Source organism: Octodon degus, unplaced genomic scaffold, assembly GCF_000260255.1.
Source record: "Octodon degus isolate 3935 unplaced genomic scaffold, OctDeg1.0 scaffold00019, whole genome shotgun sequence".
Taxonomy (NCBI): Eukaryota; Metazoa; Chordata; class Mammalia; order Rodentia; family Octodontidae; genus Octodon; species Octodon degus.
The window spans coordinates 5,069,120-5,089,380 of NW_004524595.1; the positions used below are offsets into that span (position 1 = coordinate 5,069,120).

At 46.3% G+C, this 20,261-nt stretch overlaps 1 protein-coding gene across 2 annotated transcripts; it reads left to right on the forward strand.

Annotated features, from left to right (window-relative positions):
• The first annotated feature begins 5,261 nt into the window (after positions 1 to 5,261).
• On the forward strand, positions 5,262 to 19,564 carry Cgref1 (cell growth regulator with EF-hand domain 1). 2 transcript variants are annotated; one of them, XM_004627416.2, is made up of 6 exons: positions 5,262 to 5,339; positions 17,067 to 17,157; positions 18,085 to 18,150; positions 18,238 to 18,308; positions 18,446 to 18,567; positions 18,761 to 19,564. In XM_004627416.2, exons 2-6 carry the CDS (start codon positions 17,072 to 17,074, stop codon positions 19,268 to 19,270), a joined length of 855 nt encoding a protein of 284 aa, XP_004627473.1. In that variant the 5' UTR covers positions 5,262 to 5,339; positions 17,067 to 17,071; the 3' UTR covers positions 19,271 to 19,564. The 2 variants fall into 2 exon arrangements, with proteins under 2 accessions (XP_004627473.1, XP_023566723.1); XM_023710955.1 differs by lacking the exon at positions 5,262 to 5,339 and adding an exon at positions 5,806 to 5,891.
• The last annotated feature ends 697 nt before the right edge of the window (positions 19,565 to 20,261 follow it).

The following is a 20,261-nucleotide window of genomic DNA, read 5'->3' on the forward strand; positions in this document are numbered from 1 at the left end:
TCCGTGGAATAAGTGCTTCACTGGCAAGTGCAAGGGCCTGACTTCAATCCCCTGGTTCCGGAAAAAAAAAAAAAAAAAAAAATTGTGTTTGAAGACAGATCTAAAGAGAGCCAGACCTGTGCATCCTCCTTGAGATAAATGGCAGGTTGAGATTTTATTGTAAGTAGCACTACCTGGTTTGGTGAGCCCAGCTAGTTCATCAGACATGTGATCAGAGTACCCTGACCCATACTCCCATCCTTTTCTAAGAATGCCTTGATTGTATGGTAAAAGTTAGAGATGAGCTAAAGTTAACGATGCCCGTGGTATACCCTTGCCATATGCCTCACTTCCCAACTGGACCAATATTAGCTAAGCAACTATACTCATAATCTCATAAACTGGTTGTAGCTCGCTTATCCAAGTTGTGGTTTTGTATATAAATTACCCCTAGATGCAGAGGTTCAGTTTTTGGGACCCCTCCCTTCTCTCAGTAGCTTCTTGTCAATATATATCTTTTCCACTCTTAACTCTTCTCTCTGAGGGGCCTGCCCTTAGCTCAGTCGTTTAAGTGCCTGCTTAAGCAAAGGCAGTCAGGAGCAGGATACAGAGGTTCGATCCCCAGCTTGCCCTGCCCTTCAGGCAGCCTGAGCCACCAAAAAAAAAAAAAAAAAAAAAAAAAGGGGCTGGGGAGATGGCTCAGTAGAATAAGCACTTCCCTGGCAAGTGTAAGGATCTGAGTTCAATCCCTGGTTCCACCAAAAAAAACCAAACAAAAACAAAAACAAACAACAAAAAACACCTCTCTATCCTCAAATCCATTCTTCAGTACTGAGAGACACAAATTGTTAGCTGGCATCTAACAGGTTGGAAGTGGCTTCCCTATGACAATAAGACTGCCCTTCTTATCATAATCAGTGAGCCCCTGACGTGAATCAGATGCACAATCACCAGCAGCAACAGTAATTTCACCATGGAAATCAAATTGCCCCTCAAGGGATGAGGGCTTTCCTGGCACCTCACAGAACTAGCCTGAGATAACTACCTAGATCACAACTTGACAGAATTGTGCAAAACCCATAGCTATGCTGACCCCAGCCCTTACCCTTGTTCCCTTTTTCTTTAAACTTCCAACTTCCTGCTAGCCCCCTGAAGACAGAACTTGAGCATTCTTTCTGTTTTTCCTCACACAGCCATACTGATCAAGACTCCTTTCCTGTCTTTTTGATTGGCACATGGGGACAGGTGACTAAGCCTGGTACATTGGGAATTTCAGAGTCAATCAAGGATTTTGCCCTGAACCTCCAGTAACAATTATACAACAGAGACTTGCCTCATCACCCACTCTATAGCAGGCACTATCTTCACTGAGATATAGGAATAAAGAATGTACAAGAGCAGAGAACTATAGATAGCATTATCTGGGAGGTATGCTCAGGTGCTACCCCTGATATAGTTGGTCTGAAGAAGAGCTCATATATCAATGTATGTAGGTATCAAGATGTGTAATGTAGGGCTGGGGCTATAGCTCAGTAGCATAAGCACCTGCCTGGCAAGGGCAAGGTTCTGAGTTTGAGTCCTGGTACCAAAAAAAAAAAGAAAGAAAGAAAAGAAAAAAGAAAAGGTGTACAATGTAATGTAAGTACTTTCTAGGAGATTCAATCGTGCACTCAAGATTGAACCCCTGCAATGGGAGTGCTACTTGAAGTGAAGTACTAGCTGCCATGTTAAAGAGGATACTTCATTAGGGGCAGGGAAAAAAAAAAAGAATAGGAATTTCCCAGAAAAGTGAGAGGCAAGAGCCGTGCTCCAGGATAAGCAAAGGCCTGGAAATTTCTCAGAGGAGTTAAAAGAAATTTGGAGTGGAAAGTATGTGAGTGGTCAAGGACCATGGGGTGACCAACTGCAGAAAGAGAGTTTATCCTGAGTGCAGAGGAAGCCATCAAAGGGATTTATGAAGGTTTGGGTGACATGATCAGTGTCCCATTCTAGAAGACTCTCTCAGACTACTTGGTGACCGGATTGAAGGAAGATGAAAAGGGGAGAGGAGAGGTCAGTTGGGAGGCTGTTCCATTCTAGGCCCGGAGCAAAGATCCTTGAGACAGAAGGCAGTGATAGGCCATGGCAGTAGGCTGGAGATGGGGCAAAGGGGACAACATGGATCACCCCAGGTTTCTGACTACACAGATGCAGGGATGTCCATCTCTGGGATGCAAAACCAGGAAAAAGACATTTGAGGAGGAAGAAGATGCATACAGGCTGAGACAGATGGTGTGCTGGGGGTGTTCTGCATTTTCCTAGATTCAGCAGCTGTCTGTGTGGCATCTATCCATCACAAGGCCAAGTAGTGGGCAAGGTCTCCCCTGCATCCAGGGCCCTACTTTGACCCACTTAATTTAACTCTCACACCCAAACCAAGTCACTGCTCCAAGTCACTCTGGGTCAGGTGCTATAGGATTGGGAGGACACTCCATAGCCCCCTAAATGCCCCAAAACCATTCAAACTAATTCTAAGTTTTCCCCTGCATTGTCATGCCCTCCTCTGGCTCCTGTCCACCTCTGGAGGGACACTGGTGCTTCCCCAGAAACATGGCTTGCCTTGCCTCTGATCTCCAGGGTAGCTGCAAGTGATCTTTAGTTTTTCTTTCAATAGCACTGACTTCTCGGCGCTGTCACTTAACCACGCATATAAATGAAGGCCAAGGCCCAAATCAGTAGGATGCTCAATTCCTGAAGTGCTCTGGGGCTCTCAGGTTGGAGTCAGGGATTTCATAGTTATCAGTGTTCAGGTGAAATATTAGCTTGTAGGGGCCGGGGAGATGGCTTAGTGGAATAAGTGCTTCCCTGGCAAGCGCAAGGACCTGAGTTCAATCCCTGGTTCCACCAAAAAAAGAAAAAAAAAAAAAGAAATATTATCTTGTAAAAGTGCAGTAACAAAGTGCTACAAACTAGGTGCCTTCAACAACAGAAATGTATTGTCCATGCTTCTGGACACTAAAGCCATGATCAAGGTTCCTTCTGAGAGCTCTAAGGAGCTGATCTATGCTTCTTTCTTAGCTTCTGGTGATTTTCTGACATTGTCAGTGATCCTCAGCTTCAAGAAGCTTCATCCTGATCTCTGCCTTTGTCTTCACACAGCATTTCTCTTAGTCTGTACTAAGAAATTCATTTCTCATGATTCTGGGAGCTGGGAGGTGCAAAATCAAGGTGTCAATATATTCAGTGTCTAGTGCTGGCCTATTCATAAATTGTGCCATCTATTTGTCTTTACGTGGTGGAAAGACAGACAGGCAAGCAAGACAAAGAAACTCTGAAGCCTCCTTTATGAGGAAATTAATTTATTCATGAGGGCAAAGCTGTTGTGACTTACTCACTTCTGAAAAAGTCCCACCTTGGAGCTGGGGAGATGGCTCAGTGGAATAAGTGCTTCCCTGGCAAGCACAGGGGCCTGAGTTCAATCCCCGGTTCTGCCAAAAAAAAAAAGTCCCACCTTTTCATATTATAACAATGGGATGAAGTTTCAGTACACAAATCTGAGGAGTCATTTAGACCATAGCAGTGCTCTTACTGTGTGTGTCCAACTTTCTCCTTTTAAGATGGATGCCAGCAGTCTGGACTCAGAACCCACTCTACCCCAGTACAGCCTCATCTAAATGAGTTGCATCCACAATGACCATATTTCCAAATAAGGTCATATCTGAGGCACTGAGTCAGGATTTCAACATATTAAATTCTGGAGAACACAGCTGAACCCATAATAGATAGCGATGGAAGCTATGTGAGCTGATGGCATATTGGGACAGGTGGTCAAGCCTGCTATTTTGGGACCCCCAGATGGGAAGTGAGGAGAGAGAGCTGAGGGCTCTAACTCATGAAGAAAATCAAGTAGACAGGACCAGAGAGGAAGGATGATGTGGGAACTCCTGGATGCCATGACTCAAGGGGTAGTGGTCAGCAGCACTCCCCCAGGAATGGAGGACAGATGGAGATAGCTGGTTGCTAGGATAGATGCTGATGGCAGGTTCTGATGGAGAGGTGGAGGCTGAAGATTCTAAGACAGAAAAGGTCATTGGATGACCCAAGTCCTTGGGCTGGAGCCTAGTTGGAGGGACAAGCCACCAGGTCAAAAAAGTGACAGCCACATAATTGCAGCACTGTGCTGTAAAACAACTGCCACCATGGCCCTTAAAATGATGGCTGCAATGGCCACATACTCTTGTCTGCCGGTCCCCTCACATCAGGCCACTCTTTAGTGGTATGCACAGTGCCAGTCACAGAATGATCCAGCCACTGGAAACCAGCATTGGAAGCTCAGTGTCACTTGAAAATCATACAACACCTTGGGATGAATTCTACCAGTCTCAGGGAACATATACTGCTGACACCCTACACTGTCCCACAGCTAGATAATCAGCCACACACATAAGATAGCCACACATTGGCCATACTCTCTCAAGCCCATACTGCATTCCAGACACACAAAATGTCCCTTAATGCTTCACAAGTTCCTTATACCTAAGACCACATCTACCAGTCACAGTCACACGTGCTGACAGTAAGTTATATTTTATTTTGTCACATACATCCGGGTCCCTCAGACAGAGCCAGTGACACCCCAGAATGACCACAGGTAAACCATTCTTCTCATACACACCAGCTTCACTCACTGACTCTTTGTCTTTCCAGTTGCAGCCTGGCATCTGTGGTGCACCCCTGTAATCCCAGCACTCTGGAGGCTGAGGCTGGAGGCTTACAAATTCGAGCTCAGCCTGGGCAACTTAGGGATTTAGTGAGACCCAGCTATAAAATAATAAGTAAATACATGGGAATGGGACTATATGCAGCCACTGGAAACCAGCATTGGAAGCTCAGTGTCAACCTGTACTGCAAAAACAAAACAAAACAAAAAACCTAGCTTCTAGTCTTTCTGTCTCTGCTTCTGTCTGTCTTTCTGTCTCTGTCTCTTGTCTGTCTGTCTGTCTGTCTCTATCTCTGTCGCTGTCGCTGTCTCTGTCTCTGTGTCTGTCTGTCTGTCTGTCTGTCTGTCTGTCTCTCTCTCTCACACACACACACACACACACACGCACGCACGCACGCACGCAAGGCTGTCTTCTCTGGGGGTCCGACGCGGTGACCCCCCCCCATCCCCTTGGGGACCGAAGGGAGCTGGCGGGGGCAGGCATGGTGCCCAGGGCAGCGGGCGTGGCTGGCGCGAGCTCAGGACTCTGCCCAGCCTGGGCGGCGGCCGCAACCGGGAGAGAGACGTGGAGGCCACGTGGAGCGGGCGCGGAGGGGGTGACAGGCGCGGGCAGCGCGACACCCCGAGCGCGCACGAAGCCGGAGCCGCAGCCCCGCAGCAGGTGGGTGGCCCCGCGGGGAGGAGGCCATCCTGGGCCACTGGGAGAGGAGGGGGCTGGAGAGATGAAGGTCCCCCCGGTGATCGGCGGCCCTCCGGGGGGAGGTGGTGCTCCAGCGGCCGCGATGCGGGTGGGAGAGGCAGGGCTTGTGCCGCATCTGGGCACAGAGGACCTGGAGGGCGGGGAAAGGCCCAAGGCGGTTTTTCTGAGGCGACTGGGGCCGGCAGAGACCCGCTCAGGTGTGTGCCCCTAAGCCGCCGCCTCCTTCTCTGGGGGTACGGGTGCCAGAGAGATAATTGAGGCAGAGGATTAAGTCCAGACAACTTCGCAAGACTGAGTCTGAAAAGGAGTGGATGCCCTGTAGGTGTGATGGCCCAGAAAGACAGAGGCAGGAGCTGAATGACAGGAATGCCGCTTAGAATCGTTTGCACTGGGAGGCATGCTACACAGGTAAAAGCCCGACCACAGCCTCTGAAACTAGAGGAACAACTGCTTGCTGTCAGCCACCTAGCCTGTGTTAACTCATTACACCCTGCCCAGGTCTCTGTGGAGCAGGTACTGCTATCCTCCTTTTTAAAATGAAGATCCCAGGAATCAGAGGGGTTAAGACACCTTCTTAGAGCACACAGCAGGATTCGGTCAGAAGTCTCAGTCAGCCCCAAGCCTGAGCTCTGCTTTCATGAGCTGGTGCAAAGGCTGGGACAAATCTAAATCTAAAGTCAGTCATTGTAAGTGTGTGTGTGTGTGTGTGTGTGTGTGTGTGTGTGTGTGTGTGTCTGAATAACTTTATGGGATTGCATCACAATTGCTGACTAGCAGTTATGGTGGCTTTCATGCGTCTCCTAGGGTAGCAGATGTTCATGTACATTGTGAAGATAGGAAATGCTTAGAGACGTTTTTATCTGACAAGCAGTGGTTCAATGGCTGCTTTGTTTCTGTTGCTTACAAAGCGTTTGTAAATGCTTGGAAATATGCAAGTATGTGCCGATCACATCACACCAACCTCCTTACACGTTACATGAGGTCCTGGCCTGCTGGCCTTCAAGTAATGGAGGTGGGTTACTAAAAAATGCCACAGCTGGACTCAGTATTTAAGAGAATAGTCATGCAGTCTTAATCCATGTGCAGTTATTTGAAGTTTTAAGATGGACTACAACTGAGTGTAAGAGTGAGCAGGAGGGTCCAGGATATTCCAAGTTGAGGATGGAACAGGTTGGGCAAAATCCTGAAAAGTAAAAGTGAGGAGTATTTTAGGAGATTCTGGTACCCCTTGGTTTGAAGCTGAGCCTTAGAGTAATACAGCAGCAAAAGATGTGTCAAAATAACTTAGTGTCTGATTGTAGAAGACCTTGAATGTTCGAGTTAGGACTCTGGGCTGTGGTAGAAATAGGGAGCCATTGAAAGTTCTGGAGCAGTGGACTTCTAGCAAGGAACATTTATCTGATGTGGGTATAAAGAAGGTGCCAGAGGCAAGAAGCTGTATTTTATGTCTGCAAGAATTAATTTACCCATTTACTATTCACTTTAACTATGTGAGGTAAACATTGCTGTTTCCATCAAGCAAGCCAGATAACTGTGTTAGTGAGGATAGTTAATTGATCCACAGACACAGGGACAGTCAGTGGTGGAGGTGGCAGTTGATGATGGTTCTAGCTGGTTCTAAATCTCTGCTCTCTTACCACCGCACAGGCTGGACAGTTTCAGATGTGAGGGACACATAGGACCAAATGGCAGAATGGTGGCAACTCACATGCGTAGGGCTCAGACCAGGTATGTAACCTGCAGGGCCTGCTCCAAAGGTGACCAAGTTTCAAGACTCAAACATTAGACTTAGCACAGGGAGGGGCTGCCTGAGAGCAAGGTGCATGCAACTGCACTGCTGTATGCATGGGGCCAGGCCTTCCACGATCCGTGTTCAGTTACTATGGTGATTTAACAAACCACCCCACAGCTTTGGGGCATAGCTGGGTACACACTTGTAATCCCAGAAACTTGGGAAGCTGAAAGACCATAAGTTTGAGGCCAGCCTGGGCTACATAGTGAGGCCCTATCTCAAAATCAAAAATAAGAAGTGCTGGGGGTATAGCTCTGTAGTAGCATGCCTAAATTCAATCCCAAGAAACACACAACAAGAAAACAATGCCCTTGATAGCTTGACTTTCTTTACCCATGAGCACTCCCTGAGCAAGGCAGTGGAGACAGCACATTTCTACTCTGTGTGGGGTAGGGCAGCCCAAGGCTGGGGATGAGAGCAGTCAAAGGTTCCCCCACCCTGTCTGTCTGGTGAGGACCTGGAGGCTCCCCAGGCATTGCTGTCCCTAGGTAGTTTCTCCATATGGTTGAGCAGGGGAGGAGGAAAGAGGGGTAATGGGAAAGAAGAGAACCAGACCTGGCAGTCTGTAGCATCATTTCAGCAATTCATAGGGACAAATCACAAATAAGAGGAAGAATTATACATGGGAATTTGCAGATACATTTTTGAAATTGCCATGTTGGCCTAATGTTCCCCTTTATGTCTGAGATTCAGTCTGTAGAGTCACAGACGTCCTCTCCTAAGAGGCGTCTGCAGGTGGATGCCATGCAAAGCCTAGGTAATGAGTTTTGACAGCTCTGAGGGATTTAAATTACTCTGTGTCTCCTGCGGTCTGGGCCCCAACAGCGAGCAGATGGAAAGGAGAGTGCAATTTGAAGGGATCCAAATGGGAAGGCCAGCAGGAGGGTTTGTGTGAAGCCACTGCGGAGCAGTCCAGAAAAGCTTGTGGAGGGAAAAGGCTGCATTGTGTAACAGGCACTGGGCTAGACAGACAGGGTTCATGTAGGCCACACCTGGGCTGCTTGCTAGGAGGCCCGAGCTACAGATGAGAACTGGGGATAGAGAAGGCCTTTGAACTTTGGCAGCCTCAGGTTAGAAAGAGCTCAGGCCCCGATTTTGGCCTTAACTACTTTCCTAGCAATTTTCTCTCTGTCTCTGTGTCTGTCTTTGTCCCACCTCACCTAGTACTGGGCATGGCATACAGAGGCATCATACCATGGAGTTACATCCCCTGCCCTTTTCATTTTGTATTTAAGGGTCTGTTGAGTTGTCAGCCTGGGCTCAGACTGCCTCATCCTCCCCAGTAGCTGAAATTACAAGTACATGCTAGAGAGACACACTTCTCTATTTTTCTTTTAATATTTTTCACTTTGTTTTATTTCAGTACTGAGGGTTCTGCACCATATTTTACTTTAGTTTAGTTTTTTTGGTACCAGGAATTGAACTCAGGACCTTGTGCTTGCCAGGCAGGTGCTTATGCTACTGAGCTATATCCCTGGTCCTTCAGTACTGAGGGTTGAAGCCAGAACCTTTGTACGGAACTACATCACTGTTAGTTCTGTTTTTTCTTGTTCTGTTTTTGTTTTTATTTTTATTTTCATTTTGAGACAGGGTCTCACTAAGTTGCTAAATTACCCAAGATAGGCTTGAAATTTTGACCCTCCAGCCTCAGCTTCCCAGGGTATTGGGATTATAGGGGTGCATCACCATACCTGGGTTCTCTTAATTGTTCCAATATTTCCTTATATACTTGCAAGCTTTCAGGGGAAGAAAGAATAAGTAATTCTACCTTAAACTGAGTATTGATAAGATGGTGCCTTACTTATGGTGGGCGTTTAAGAACAACACAAGTGGGATGAAGATTTAGCTCCCTGATAGATACTCGCCTAGCACATGGTAACCTGGGATTGAAGCCCCAGCCCCATGAAACTTTTTTTTTTTAAGAAATGAATAATGGGGCCAGGGAGATGGTTTAGTGGAATAAACACTTCCCTGGCGAGCGCAAGGGCCTGAGTTCAATCCCCGGTTCCACCAAAAAAAGAAAAAAAAGAAAAGAATAATGTTTATGTTTGTTGTAAAGCACTGACACTCACCTTCCCAGGACGCTTGCCCTCCTGACACTGGTCCTTCCCAGCTCAGTCAGTCAGCCGCCCACCACAGGGGCAAGCGCCTGCGGTAGCCAGTGGTGGAGAGCAAAGCTGTGCTCGGGCTGAGGGCTTGGAGCCTGCAGCTCCTGGTCTTTGGCTGTTCTGATTTGGGGCCTGTGGCCAAGCAGCACATCGTGGCGGGGAGCACACGCCAGAGCACAGCTGCTTGCCTGTAGCTGGCAGGGAAAGAGGACGAGATGGAGGCCACACGGTGCCCTTCAGGACATCCCCAGGGAATCCAAAGCTCTACTAGGATCCATTTCTTGGGCGTCCCAACACCTGCCAGTGCTAGGCACCAATGCTTGAACACTTGGGCTGTTAGGGTACAATCCAGATCCAAACTGCACCCCAGGCTCTTCTGGGGTGTCCCAGCAGGGTCCATGGCTCCTGGCTTTCTCCTCTGGCCTTTGTGGACCACCCAGCCCACTCAGCCACCATGACCCTCCACTCAGCCATCTTCACACCAGCAGTCTCTGGATACAGAGCAGTGGGTCCCTTCCAGCCACTCTTACCTGGCCACTTGGGCCTCTGTGAGAAGGTCCTTGTCGCTAACCTTCCTGGATATGATCCCCGCACTTCTGGGGTGCTCATACCCCACTGGCATGCGTGGGGTTTCTGGTGAGCCTGACATCTTCATCCCTCACCTGCTGAGGCTGGAAGTCACCTAGGAGCCTCCAAACCCTCACTGTTGTCACTTGCCTCCTTGAACTTGCCTAAAGGTGACTTTCGTGATACACAAGCATGAATTCTTTTTCTTTGTGTCTTTTTGAGACAGGGTCTCACTATGTAGCTCAGGCTGACCTTAAACTCACTTTGTAACCCAGGCTGGCCTCAAATTTGCCGCAATCTTCCTGCCTCAGCCTCCTGAGTGCTGAGATTACAGACATACCCATAGGTACAAATTTGGATTTTTGACATGTGAATCACCCATGGTTTTCCTTTAAAATTTATGAGTTTGGGGCCGGGGAGATAGCTCAGTAGAATAAGTGGTTGCCTGGAAAGCTCAAGGGCCTGAGTTCAATCCCTGGTTCTGACCAAAAAATAAAATTTATGAGTTTAAGGTATTTATTCACCTTGCTCAGGAAATAGCCCAGTGGTCCAAGGACCCGCTTGACAAGCACAAGGTCCTGAGTTCAATTCCTGGTACCAAAAAAAGTCCCCGGTAAAATATTCATCATCTAGATGTCTGGTTGCATAATATGATTTGCTTAGCTGTTATCTAAATGTCAGACTTCAGGTTTATGTTTTTTTTAAATAGTATTAACAGCACATCTAAATCACCACAGTTTCTTTTTTTAAATTTTAATCTTTGATTGATTGATTGATTGATTGATTGGTACAGGGTCTTGCTACTCAGGTTGGACTCATCGTGATCCTCCTGTCTCAGCCTTTCCAGTGCTGGGTTTACAGGCATGCACCAGCACTCCCGGTTTCAGCGGCCGGCATGGCACACCTGGAGTTCCAGATCTGGCACGGCACGTGGTATCAGGGATCGAACCTGGGGTCCTTGCACTTGCCAGACAGGCATGTAGACTGCCAAGCTATCTCCCCAGCCCACAGTTTCTCTTCCAGTTGTGTTCTTCTCTATGCAATCCCCAAAGTGAAACTGCTGAGTCCGAGTTTTCTGGCAGCTCATACACTTTTGCAGATTGCTCTCTAAAAACAGTTCAAGGCCCCGGGAGAGAGCTCAGCAGAATAAGCGCTTGCCTGGCAAGCGCAGGATCCTGAGTTCAACCCCCAGTACCACAAAAAAAAAAAAAAAAAGAAGAAAGAAAGAATAAGAAAAACAGTTCAATGTTTAGTTCCATGTGCAATATAGGTTCATGCTCACTGGCTCAGTTTCTTTAATGATTACAGGACTATTGAAAGTTTTCTATTTCTTTTTGCATCAGTTTTGCTAGTTGTTTTTTTTTTTTCTAGGAAATTGACTAGATTTCCTGTTTTCAAATCAGTTATTTCTGTAGTATTGTTCCCTGATCTTCCTAATACTTCTCATTCCTCCTAACATTGTGGTCTCTCTCTCTCTCTCTCTCTCTCTCTCTCTCTCTCTCTCTCTCTCTCTCTCTGTTTCTCTTTTGAGACAGGTTCACTCTGCAGTGAAGGCTGGCTTTGAACTCACTATGTACATATCCCAAGCTAGTCTTGAACTCACAGTGACCCTCCTGCCGCAGCCTCCCTAGTGCTGGGGTTACAAGTGTGTGCCACCACACCTGGAAATCTTTGAAAATGTTTAAGAACAAAATGCCAGTCATGGTGGCACACACCTGTAATCCCAGCACTAAGGAGGCTGAGGCAGGAGGATTGTGGGAGTTCGAGACAGCCTGGGCTACAAAGTGAACTCTAGGCCAGCCTGCACTCTGTCTCAAAAAGACAATAAATAAATAAATATAAAAATAAAAATAAAAAAATGTCAAAGGTTGTCTACCTTATTAAGTTTCTTTTTCCCCAATATTGAGGATCAAATTTGGGGTACCCCCACATACTGAGTTACACTGCAAGCTTTTTTTAATGTTTTTGTTTTGAAACAGGGTCCTCTTAAATTTCTCAATGCTCACCTCAAACTTGCAATCCTCATGAGCCACCATGTTAAACTTTATTAAATCTTTTTAAAGAAACAATCTATGTTTGCCTCTATTTTTTCTCTCTATTATATATATTTTTTTAATTTTTAAATTTTTTTTGCAGTACTGGGGATCAAACTCTGGACCTTGCACTTTCTGGGCAGGTGGTTATGCTGCTGAGATATATCCCCAACCCCTTATATTTTTAATTTAGTTATTTTTTAAAATTTAAATTTACTCTTAGTGGTTTCTTGAATTGGATCTATGGCTCATTAATATTTACCTTTTCTTCTACTCAAAGCTTTTAAGTTTGTACATTTTCCCTGCTGCTTCAATATTTTCCAATTCTAAATACCAATTTTCATTATGATTTCCTTCTTTGTAAGCATATATAAGTATACTCTATAAATTTCCCATGAAGTTTTAAAATATTTTTGTATTGATTTCTCATGTAATTGCTTTTTTGGTTTGGTTTTGTTTTGTTTTGTCTTTGTACCAGGAATCAAACACAGGACCTGCTTGCCAGGCAGGAGCTTGTGTTGCTGAGCTGTATCGCTGCCCTATAACTGCATTTTGACCATATAGCCTGAGACTTGTTCATCAAAATAAATTAATGTTGATGTCAGTCGAGCCACACTCTCTGGCCTAGTACTTGTCAATTTTTAGAAATATTCTATGCTTAAACTGAGCATGGTGGCACATGCCTGTAATCCCAGCACTCAGGAGGCTGAGATAGGAGGATTGTCACAAGTTCCAGGAGGCCAATCTGGGCTACGCAGTAAGTTCAAGGCCAGCTTAGACTATATAGCAAGACCTTATCTCAAAACCAAAAAATGATAAAACAAAAAACAAAAGACAAAACAAAAAAAATGTGTGCTTGAGAAGAGTGTGTATTTACGTGCTTTTGCTAAGTGATTGAAGTGGGCTCTCTGTCCATTAGCTCAAGCTTTTCGAGCTTTGTTCAAGTTTTCTATAGTCTTACTAATCTTTAGTCTGCTTAATACTGAATGAGCTATGTTAAATTCTCCCCGTATAATGGCAGATTTGATTTTTCTCCATATAATTATGCCAGCTTTTGTTTCAGATATTTTGAGGCTATGTTATTAGGCTCACACAAATTTAGAGTTATTATATTTTCCCATAAAGAATTAAACATTTTCTCATTTTATAATGGCCCTCTTATAATCTTTATTTCTCAGCTGATGAGTTTGTGTAATTTATACTTGCTATGATTACTGAGATACTTGAATTTATTGCTGAAGTTTTATTTTATATTTTGTATATTTTATTTTTTCTGTGTGTGTGTGTGTTTTACTAGGGATTAAATCTAGAACCTTCACACTAAGCTGCATCCCCAGACTTTATTTATTTATTTATCTATCTATTTATCTTCAGGACAGGATCTCACTATGTAGCCCAGTTGGGCTTCAAACTCACAGTCATCCTCCTGCCTCTTTTTTTTCTTTCTTTCTTTCTTTTTCTTTCTTTCTTCTTTCTTTCTTTCTTTCTTTCTTTCTTTCTTTCTTTCTTTCTTTCTTTTTCTTTTTTTTTTTGTGGAACTGGGATTGAACTCACGCTCTTGTGCTTGCCAGGCAAATGCTTATTCTATTGAGCTATCTCTCCAGCCCCTCATTTTTTAAAATTTATTTTGAACCAGGTTCTCTCTAAGTTGCCCAGGCTGGGCTTGAATATGTGCTCTTCCTGCCTCAGTCTCCGAAGTAGCTGAGATTACAGGTGTGTGTCATAATGCCCAGCTCCCCCCACCAGGGGACAGCACAAACACAGTCCCAGTTTTTTAAAAAAGTTGTGTCTCATTTCCTGTCTTTGCTTTGAATTGATTTATTTAAATATTACATTCATTTTTTTCTGTAGTGGCTTGAGTTTCCATATTCCATTTCTATTTCTTTGTGTTGATTATTTTTAATTTTAAGTATATATTTAGCAAAGTTAATTAATGTCTACTCTCTTCCCAAATAACCATTTCACTTTATATGCTATCTAGTAGTGTAGTTCAGACCACTGCACCTTTTTGCTGCATATATTAACATAATTATCACTAACAGTCTGTGTTTGTTTAGATTTACTCACATATTTTCTGATTTATCTGTTCAACACTTTCCCTTGTGTTTCAAACCTTTCTAGGATACTTTTCTTGACATGGATACCTTAGAATTTCCTTTAATGAAAGAATGTCAGCCAGGTATGGTGGTGCATACCTGTAATCCCAATACTTGGGAGATTGAGGCAGGAGGATCACTGAAAGCTCAAGGCCAGCCTGGGATACACAATAAGTTCAAGACCAGTCTAAACTATATAGTGAGACCCCGAGTTATGTTTTGCTTAGTTCAGCCCTGAGGAATGGAACGCAGGGCCTCAGGTGTGCCAAGCTCTCTCACTACCACTGAGCTCCACCCAGGCCTTGAAAGAGAATTTTGCTGAGACCAGAGTTCTAGACTAGCAGTTTCCTCCCCCTCTGAACACACACCCATCCCATATATCACTGGGCAACTACTTGCTGTCACTTTAATTACTTTTCCTCACAGTGATTTGTCTTTTCTATCTGTTTGCTTTTACAGAGTTCTTCTCTTCTTTGGTTTGTAGTTCTGAACAGTAAACCTGGGTGTGTTTTTCTGTTTGTTTAGTCTGTGTAAGATTGTTGAACTTCCTGATTGACATAGTTTTGATTTGCAACCTACTGGAAAAACTCAGCTATTATTCCTTCAAATACTGCTTCCCTCCAGTTTTATCTGTTATCTCTTCCATGCCACTTAACCTTTGCTTGTATTTCCTTTATCTTTTAACTCAGTGAACTACATTCTAAATAATTTACTTGGCTCTGTATTCCAGCTCTTTCATTCTCACATCAGCTGTGTCTAATCTGTTTCATTTACCTGTTGCATGTTGTCTTTTTTTTTTAGACAGGGTCTTGCTATGCAGTTCAGAAAGGCCTTGAGCTCACTTTGTAGCCCAGGTTGGTCTCACGGTCTCACAGTGATCCCCCTGCCTCAGCCTCCTGAGGGCTGGGATTACATGTATGTGCCACCATGCCTGGCTTATTTGTTCCATTTTTTAAGATAATTTTTTCTTATCTCTCTCTCCTTCTCCCTCCCTTCCTCTCTCTCTCTCTCTCTCTCTCTCTCTCTCTCTCTCTCTCTCTCTCGCTCTCGCTCTCGCTCTCGCTCTCCTCGCAGGCAAATTTCACTCTTTATTATATGAAACTCTTCTATTCTCAGCCTCTTAGAGACTCAAATGGCTCAAGTCTTAGTGGCAAAAAGTCTTTGCCAAAACTAGAGCAAATTTTGAATTCAGTCTGGGAAAATTTTTATTTCTTAAGAGTACATTTCGTTCAGCTTTACTTGGTCATCTTTATGCCCTCATGGTTTCTTTTTATTTTTTATTTTTTTTTATTATTATTATTACTTTTGTGGAACCGGGGATTGAACTCAGGCCCTTGCACTTGCCAGGGAAGTGCTTATTCTACTGAGCCATCTCCCTGGCCCCTCATTAATTCAATGTCCTATTTCTGTGTATATTTATGATTTTCAAATGCGAATTCACATTTCTTAAAACTTTACCGATGGAATGGAGTTGAGTTTTTCTAGAGAACATATATGCTTTCTTCTGTAGCCAGTGTCATCTGGTTACCCTTCAAAATAAATCCTCTACTGTAGTTTCTCCAGACCACCGGTAGCCTCATTCCAGGCCTCACATCACCTTGGAGCAGGCTTAGTACACATTCTCAGGGTGGCCCCTCGCCCCGGCAGTGTTTGGCTCACCCTTGCAAGGCGTGCGCACGCGCCGACCTGGACACCCAGCTTCCTCTGGCCAATCTCCTGACTCTTTGCCTCTTTACCGCCTGGGCGGGCCCCCTCCTATCTGCGGTTTCTGTTGTGCGCTGCCCTCACGCAGGCAGCTCGAGGTCACATGCCTGGGTTTGGCAGACACACATGAAGCTGATGCCAACCTCACCTTTCACCCGGATTACAGCTTTCACTGTGCTTTTTGTGCACTATGAATGTCTTGCCAACTTGGGGCGTTCAAAGGGTACTTTCTATTTTTATCCCGCTTTGTAGTTACTTTCTTTGGGACATGTATTATTATACTCTGAGATGGATGTCTGGATGTTCTGCTTGCCTGCCTGGTCATGGGGCGTGTCCCTTTGAGGGGTCCACGTTGATGTGGAGAATTCACTGCCTGCTGCCTGCCGTGAAGGACCCCAAAACCTTGTCTTAAACCCAAGGGCCTTCTGTGCATTTTACTAGGTGCAAGCTACAATCTGTCACCCTTTCTACCTAAGTCTTGCTTTTTGTATGATTCCCTATATTTCTAATCTGGCTTTTTCCTTCGCTGAGCTTTTCTTTATCTGTGAAATGAGTGGCCTGAAGTAGGACAGGGAAAGAAGCATGGGCTGTGGTGAGGGCCCCCACGCCCAGTGTTGCTTTCACCAGAGCAGTTCAAATTTTACGCCTTTTTTTTTTTTTTTGTACAAGAAATTGAACTCAGAACCTTGTGCGTGCCAGGTTGGCACTTGTGCCACTGAGCTCAATCTCTAGCAATACACTTTATGTACTGAAGCTGGAGTAGGATTTATTTTGAGCAAAGTTCCTGTTTTAGCTACTTTTCATTGCTGGGACAAAGTACTCTACAACCACAAGTCAAAGGAAAAATGGTTTATTATAGTTAACAGTTTGTGGAGGTTTAGGTCCATAGTCAGCTGGCTTCAAGGCAGCGTGGCATGGCAGAGGGACATGGCAGAGGAGAAGCAGTCCATGACCGGAAGGAACAGCAGCAGCAGAAGCAGCAGTCTGCCTTCCATCTGTCCCTTTATATCCCTTCCAGGCTGCAAGCCTACTGGTTGGTGCTACCCATACCCAGGCTGTGGCTTCCCATTATCCACACCCAGAACTATGATAAACCAATTTATTTATCACCCCATAATCCACATATACACACACTGGGTCCAGCAATTTCCAAAAAGTGTCACCTGTAAGCACATGAGGCTTTGGAGTGACATCTAGACAGAAGCCATAATGGTGCCAGAGATCACTGATTTTCATGCAGGAGTCCTCCCTGAGCAAAGGTCCTGTCTCCTAGGCTCCAGGTAAAGATAGGAAGAGAAGGCATTTTTTTTCTGACCCAGCTGATCCCTGGAACTGTGGCAGACACTCCTCCCACAACCTCCTAATTCTGCTCCTCGCTCCTGCCTTAGGAAAGATGTTACCTCACTTGATGAGAGTGTTAATGCTGCCCATGCTGCTGCCCACCCTGGTCCATGCTGCCCCCAAGGATGGAGCTACAAGGTAAGAGGACTTGGGAGGACAGGACCATGGGCTAGGGCAGCAGCCATGGTCTCCAGATAACCCAATGGTATGGTAGGCCCCTTTGGGGGGCCAGGAGAGGTGGGTGTCTCTGTATGTCCCCACCCTAACCTTCTGCTTTCGTGCCTGCCAGGATGTCACAAAGTGGGCACTCAGTGCAGTCTGAAGTGCCAGGAAGAAGCTAAAACCAGGGCAGGGGCTGCAGTCCTATAATCAAGTACCAACAATGGGAATAAAGGTCTTTAGTACCCTGTTTCCATTTTATTAGAATTGCTCTCTGGAAGCCTTATTTGCGTTGTGCAGAGGATGTGCTGGGTAGGAGAGGAGACAGATGCAGGAAGAGCTGCCAGGGCTGGCAGCCATGACCAAAGTGGCTGCAGCAGACCTGGTCTACTGCGTGGCCCCATCCAGAAGTAGAAGCACATATTGAGTTTTAAAGGCTGGTCAGGAAAGTGAAGACTGAACCCCCCAGAAGACTGACACATGCACCTTCTGCTTGAAAAACAAAGGGGCATCTGTGTCATGGAGTGAACTGGGTCTGTGTGAACCTGGCAGTGCTACCAGGCTCCACCAGAGATCCAGCCTTTGGCTTTCACTGTCACAATTCACTGGCCATTCATTGGGCTTCTTCTTGGGCTTCCAACTTGTGTAAAACACATGTATGTGGCTTCACTTGGTCTCACCTGGCATTTTCTTTGGGTTTCACTTAAAGTTTAAATAAGGCATTTCAGAAAGAGTCCAAGGAAGTAAGGACCAGGAGGGCCTCTTCCTTACAAGATTTTTGGGAATTTGACACAGTACCTCCTTTGGGGATGGGGAGGGAACTGGGCTAGGAAGCTTGGGTGGAGGAGTGGGAGGCTAGGCCTCAGGCAGGCTCTCTGCAGGGCTGGTGCTTTCCTCCTCCTCCAGGCAGGACCTTGATGTGCAGCTCCAGCCCCTGCCCAACCCCTTCCAGCCAGGGCCAGAGCAGCTCGGGTGAGTAGCTGAGCTGGGGCCTTGGTATGCAAGCAGAGCTTGGGGCCTAGACTAGCCTCTCCCAGACTGATCTGCCCTTTTCCACAGAGTGCTGCAGCACCACCTAAAGGGACTAGAGAGAATGGAAGAGGACCCTGAGCACATGAACAGAGAACAGGGTGAGAGGCTGGGCTGGTGGACCAGGGTCCAGGACACCTGGGGCAGCCAGAGCTGGGCCTGACAGCTGGCTGCCCCATGCACTCCCACCTTCTCTACCTGCTCTCAACACCTCTTCTAACCCAGATTCTCTCCCTAGTTCTCCTCTACCTCTTTGCTCTCCACGACTATGACCAAAGTGGACAGCTGGATGGGCTGGAGCTATTGTCCATGTTGACAGCGGCTCTGGCCCCTGGAGCCGCCAACTTTCCTGCCAACCCGGTAAGCTCTACAGGAGGCCCTGCAGGGGATCCAGCTCCTTGGTGCTTTGGTCTTCCTCATCATGACTTTGGATGGATCTCCTGTAGAAGGGAGGCTCTGTGCCCGCATGACAGGGAAGGGGGGACATTGAGCAGGGGTGCTCCCGAGAACATCTCTGGTCCCTGGAGACCCCATGGTGACTCTGCTTTCACAGGTGATCCTGGTTGTGGACAAGGTGCTTGAGACCCAGGACTTGGATGGGGATGGGCTCATCTCCCCTGCAGAGCTCATCAACTTCCCAACAGAGGCCCCCAGGGACACAGAGCCCAGAGAGTCCCTTGTCCCAGCTCCCCATGAGACACAGGCAATGGAAGGGCAGCCCCTGTTAGCAAAGAACCCCTTGAGACAAGAAACTCAGCAGGCTCTGGGGCCCAGAGAAGTTGGGGGCCAGGAAGAGGCCAGGAGGGAATCCCTGGAGCCTATTCAGGAGGCTAGGGGTCAAGCAGGGACTGAAGGAGATACCCTAGGCCTGGAAGAGGGGAATAGGGGACAGGTAGAGGCCGAAGGAGAAGCCCCAAGCCCCAGAGGAGATGTTGGGGCACATGCAGAGGCCAGGAATAACGAGGCAGAAGCCGAAGAGCTTCTAAGGGAAACACTGGAGTCCAAGAATACCCCAGATGAGCTTGAGCCTCATAGTATTCAACTGGAGAATGATGAGATATAATCCTTGAGGAGACAGGCTTGAACCCTTCAAAGTCTTAGTGCCAGGATGTAAGCCTGAAGGGTGGGGTGTGTGCTAGGTTGAGGACCACCTCTGTGTCCCTTTCTGACCCCAGTAGGTGCCGGGCCTGTCCGTGCAGCTCAGGGAGATGCTATATTAAAGGGCATCTTTGGGGCCCAGACAACCAATAAAGGACAAAATGAATTCATCTGCTGGACCATCTGTCTACTGGTCCAGCCTGTCCAGAAGTCCTCAGGGGTTTAGGGACTGGACAGGCCTCTTAGGCACCGATTCAGCATTCCCAGTGTTCCTGGGCCCAGGGGTGCTGGACAGCAGAGCCTATGGCACTAGGTACGGTCAACCCTGGATATCCCATAAAGAAAGTTATTCTTGGAGCCCAAATCCTCTCCTTTTTCCCTGTACCTGGTATTCAGATACCTTATGCTCTCCTGCAGCTTAGGACACATGGCCCCCATTGCTTTGTATCTGTTCCCTGTGCTAGGAAATATTTTGGAGGTACTGGGGACTGAACCTAGAGTTTTATAATGAATTACATTTGCAGTCACCACTCCTCACTTTATTTTGAGAAAGATCTCACTAAGTTGTTAAGTTGCCTCAGCGGGGCTTGAACTTGATATCCTCTTGCTTCAGCTTCCCAGAGTGCTGGGATTGCAGGTATGTATAGCCATGCCCAGCTAGAGTAATACTAATAGGAACCTTTTTTTTTTTTTTTTTTTTTCTTCTGAGAAAGCCTAGAACACACCAGGCACTCTTCCTGCCCCAATTCTCATACCGGAAACAGCTCCCAATTCCAATAGTTCATAAAACCTTCTGTGGCTAGGTCCCATTTGTGGCTGAAGCACTGCCTTAACCATAAGGTGGGGCTTTCAGTTATTCCTGACTTAACTGCCAGGTGGGTTAAGGGAGTTTTGGACTGCTCTGCAGAGCCACATGGTAGGCTCCCTGCCCACTGCCCTTACATTAGCTCAGCCAT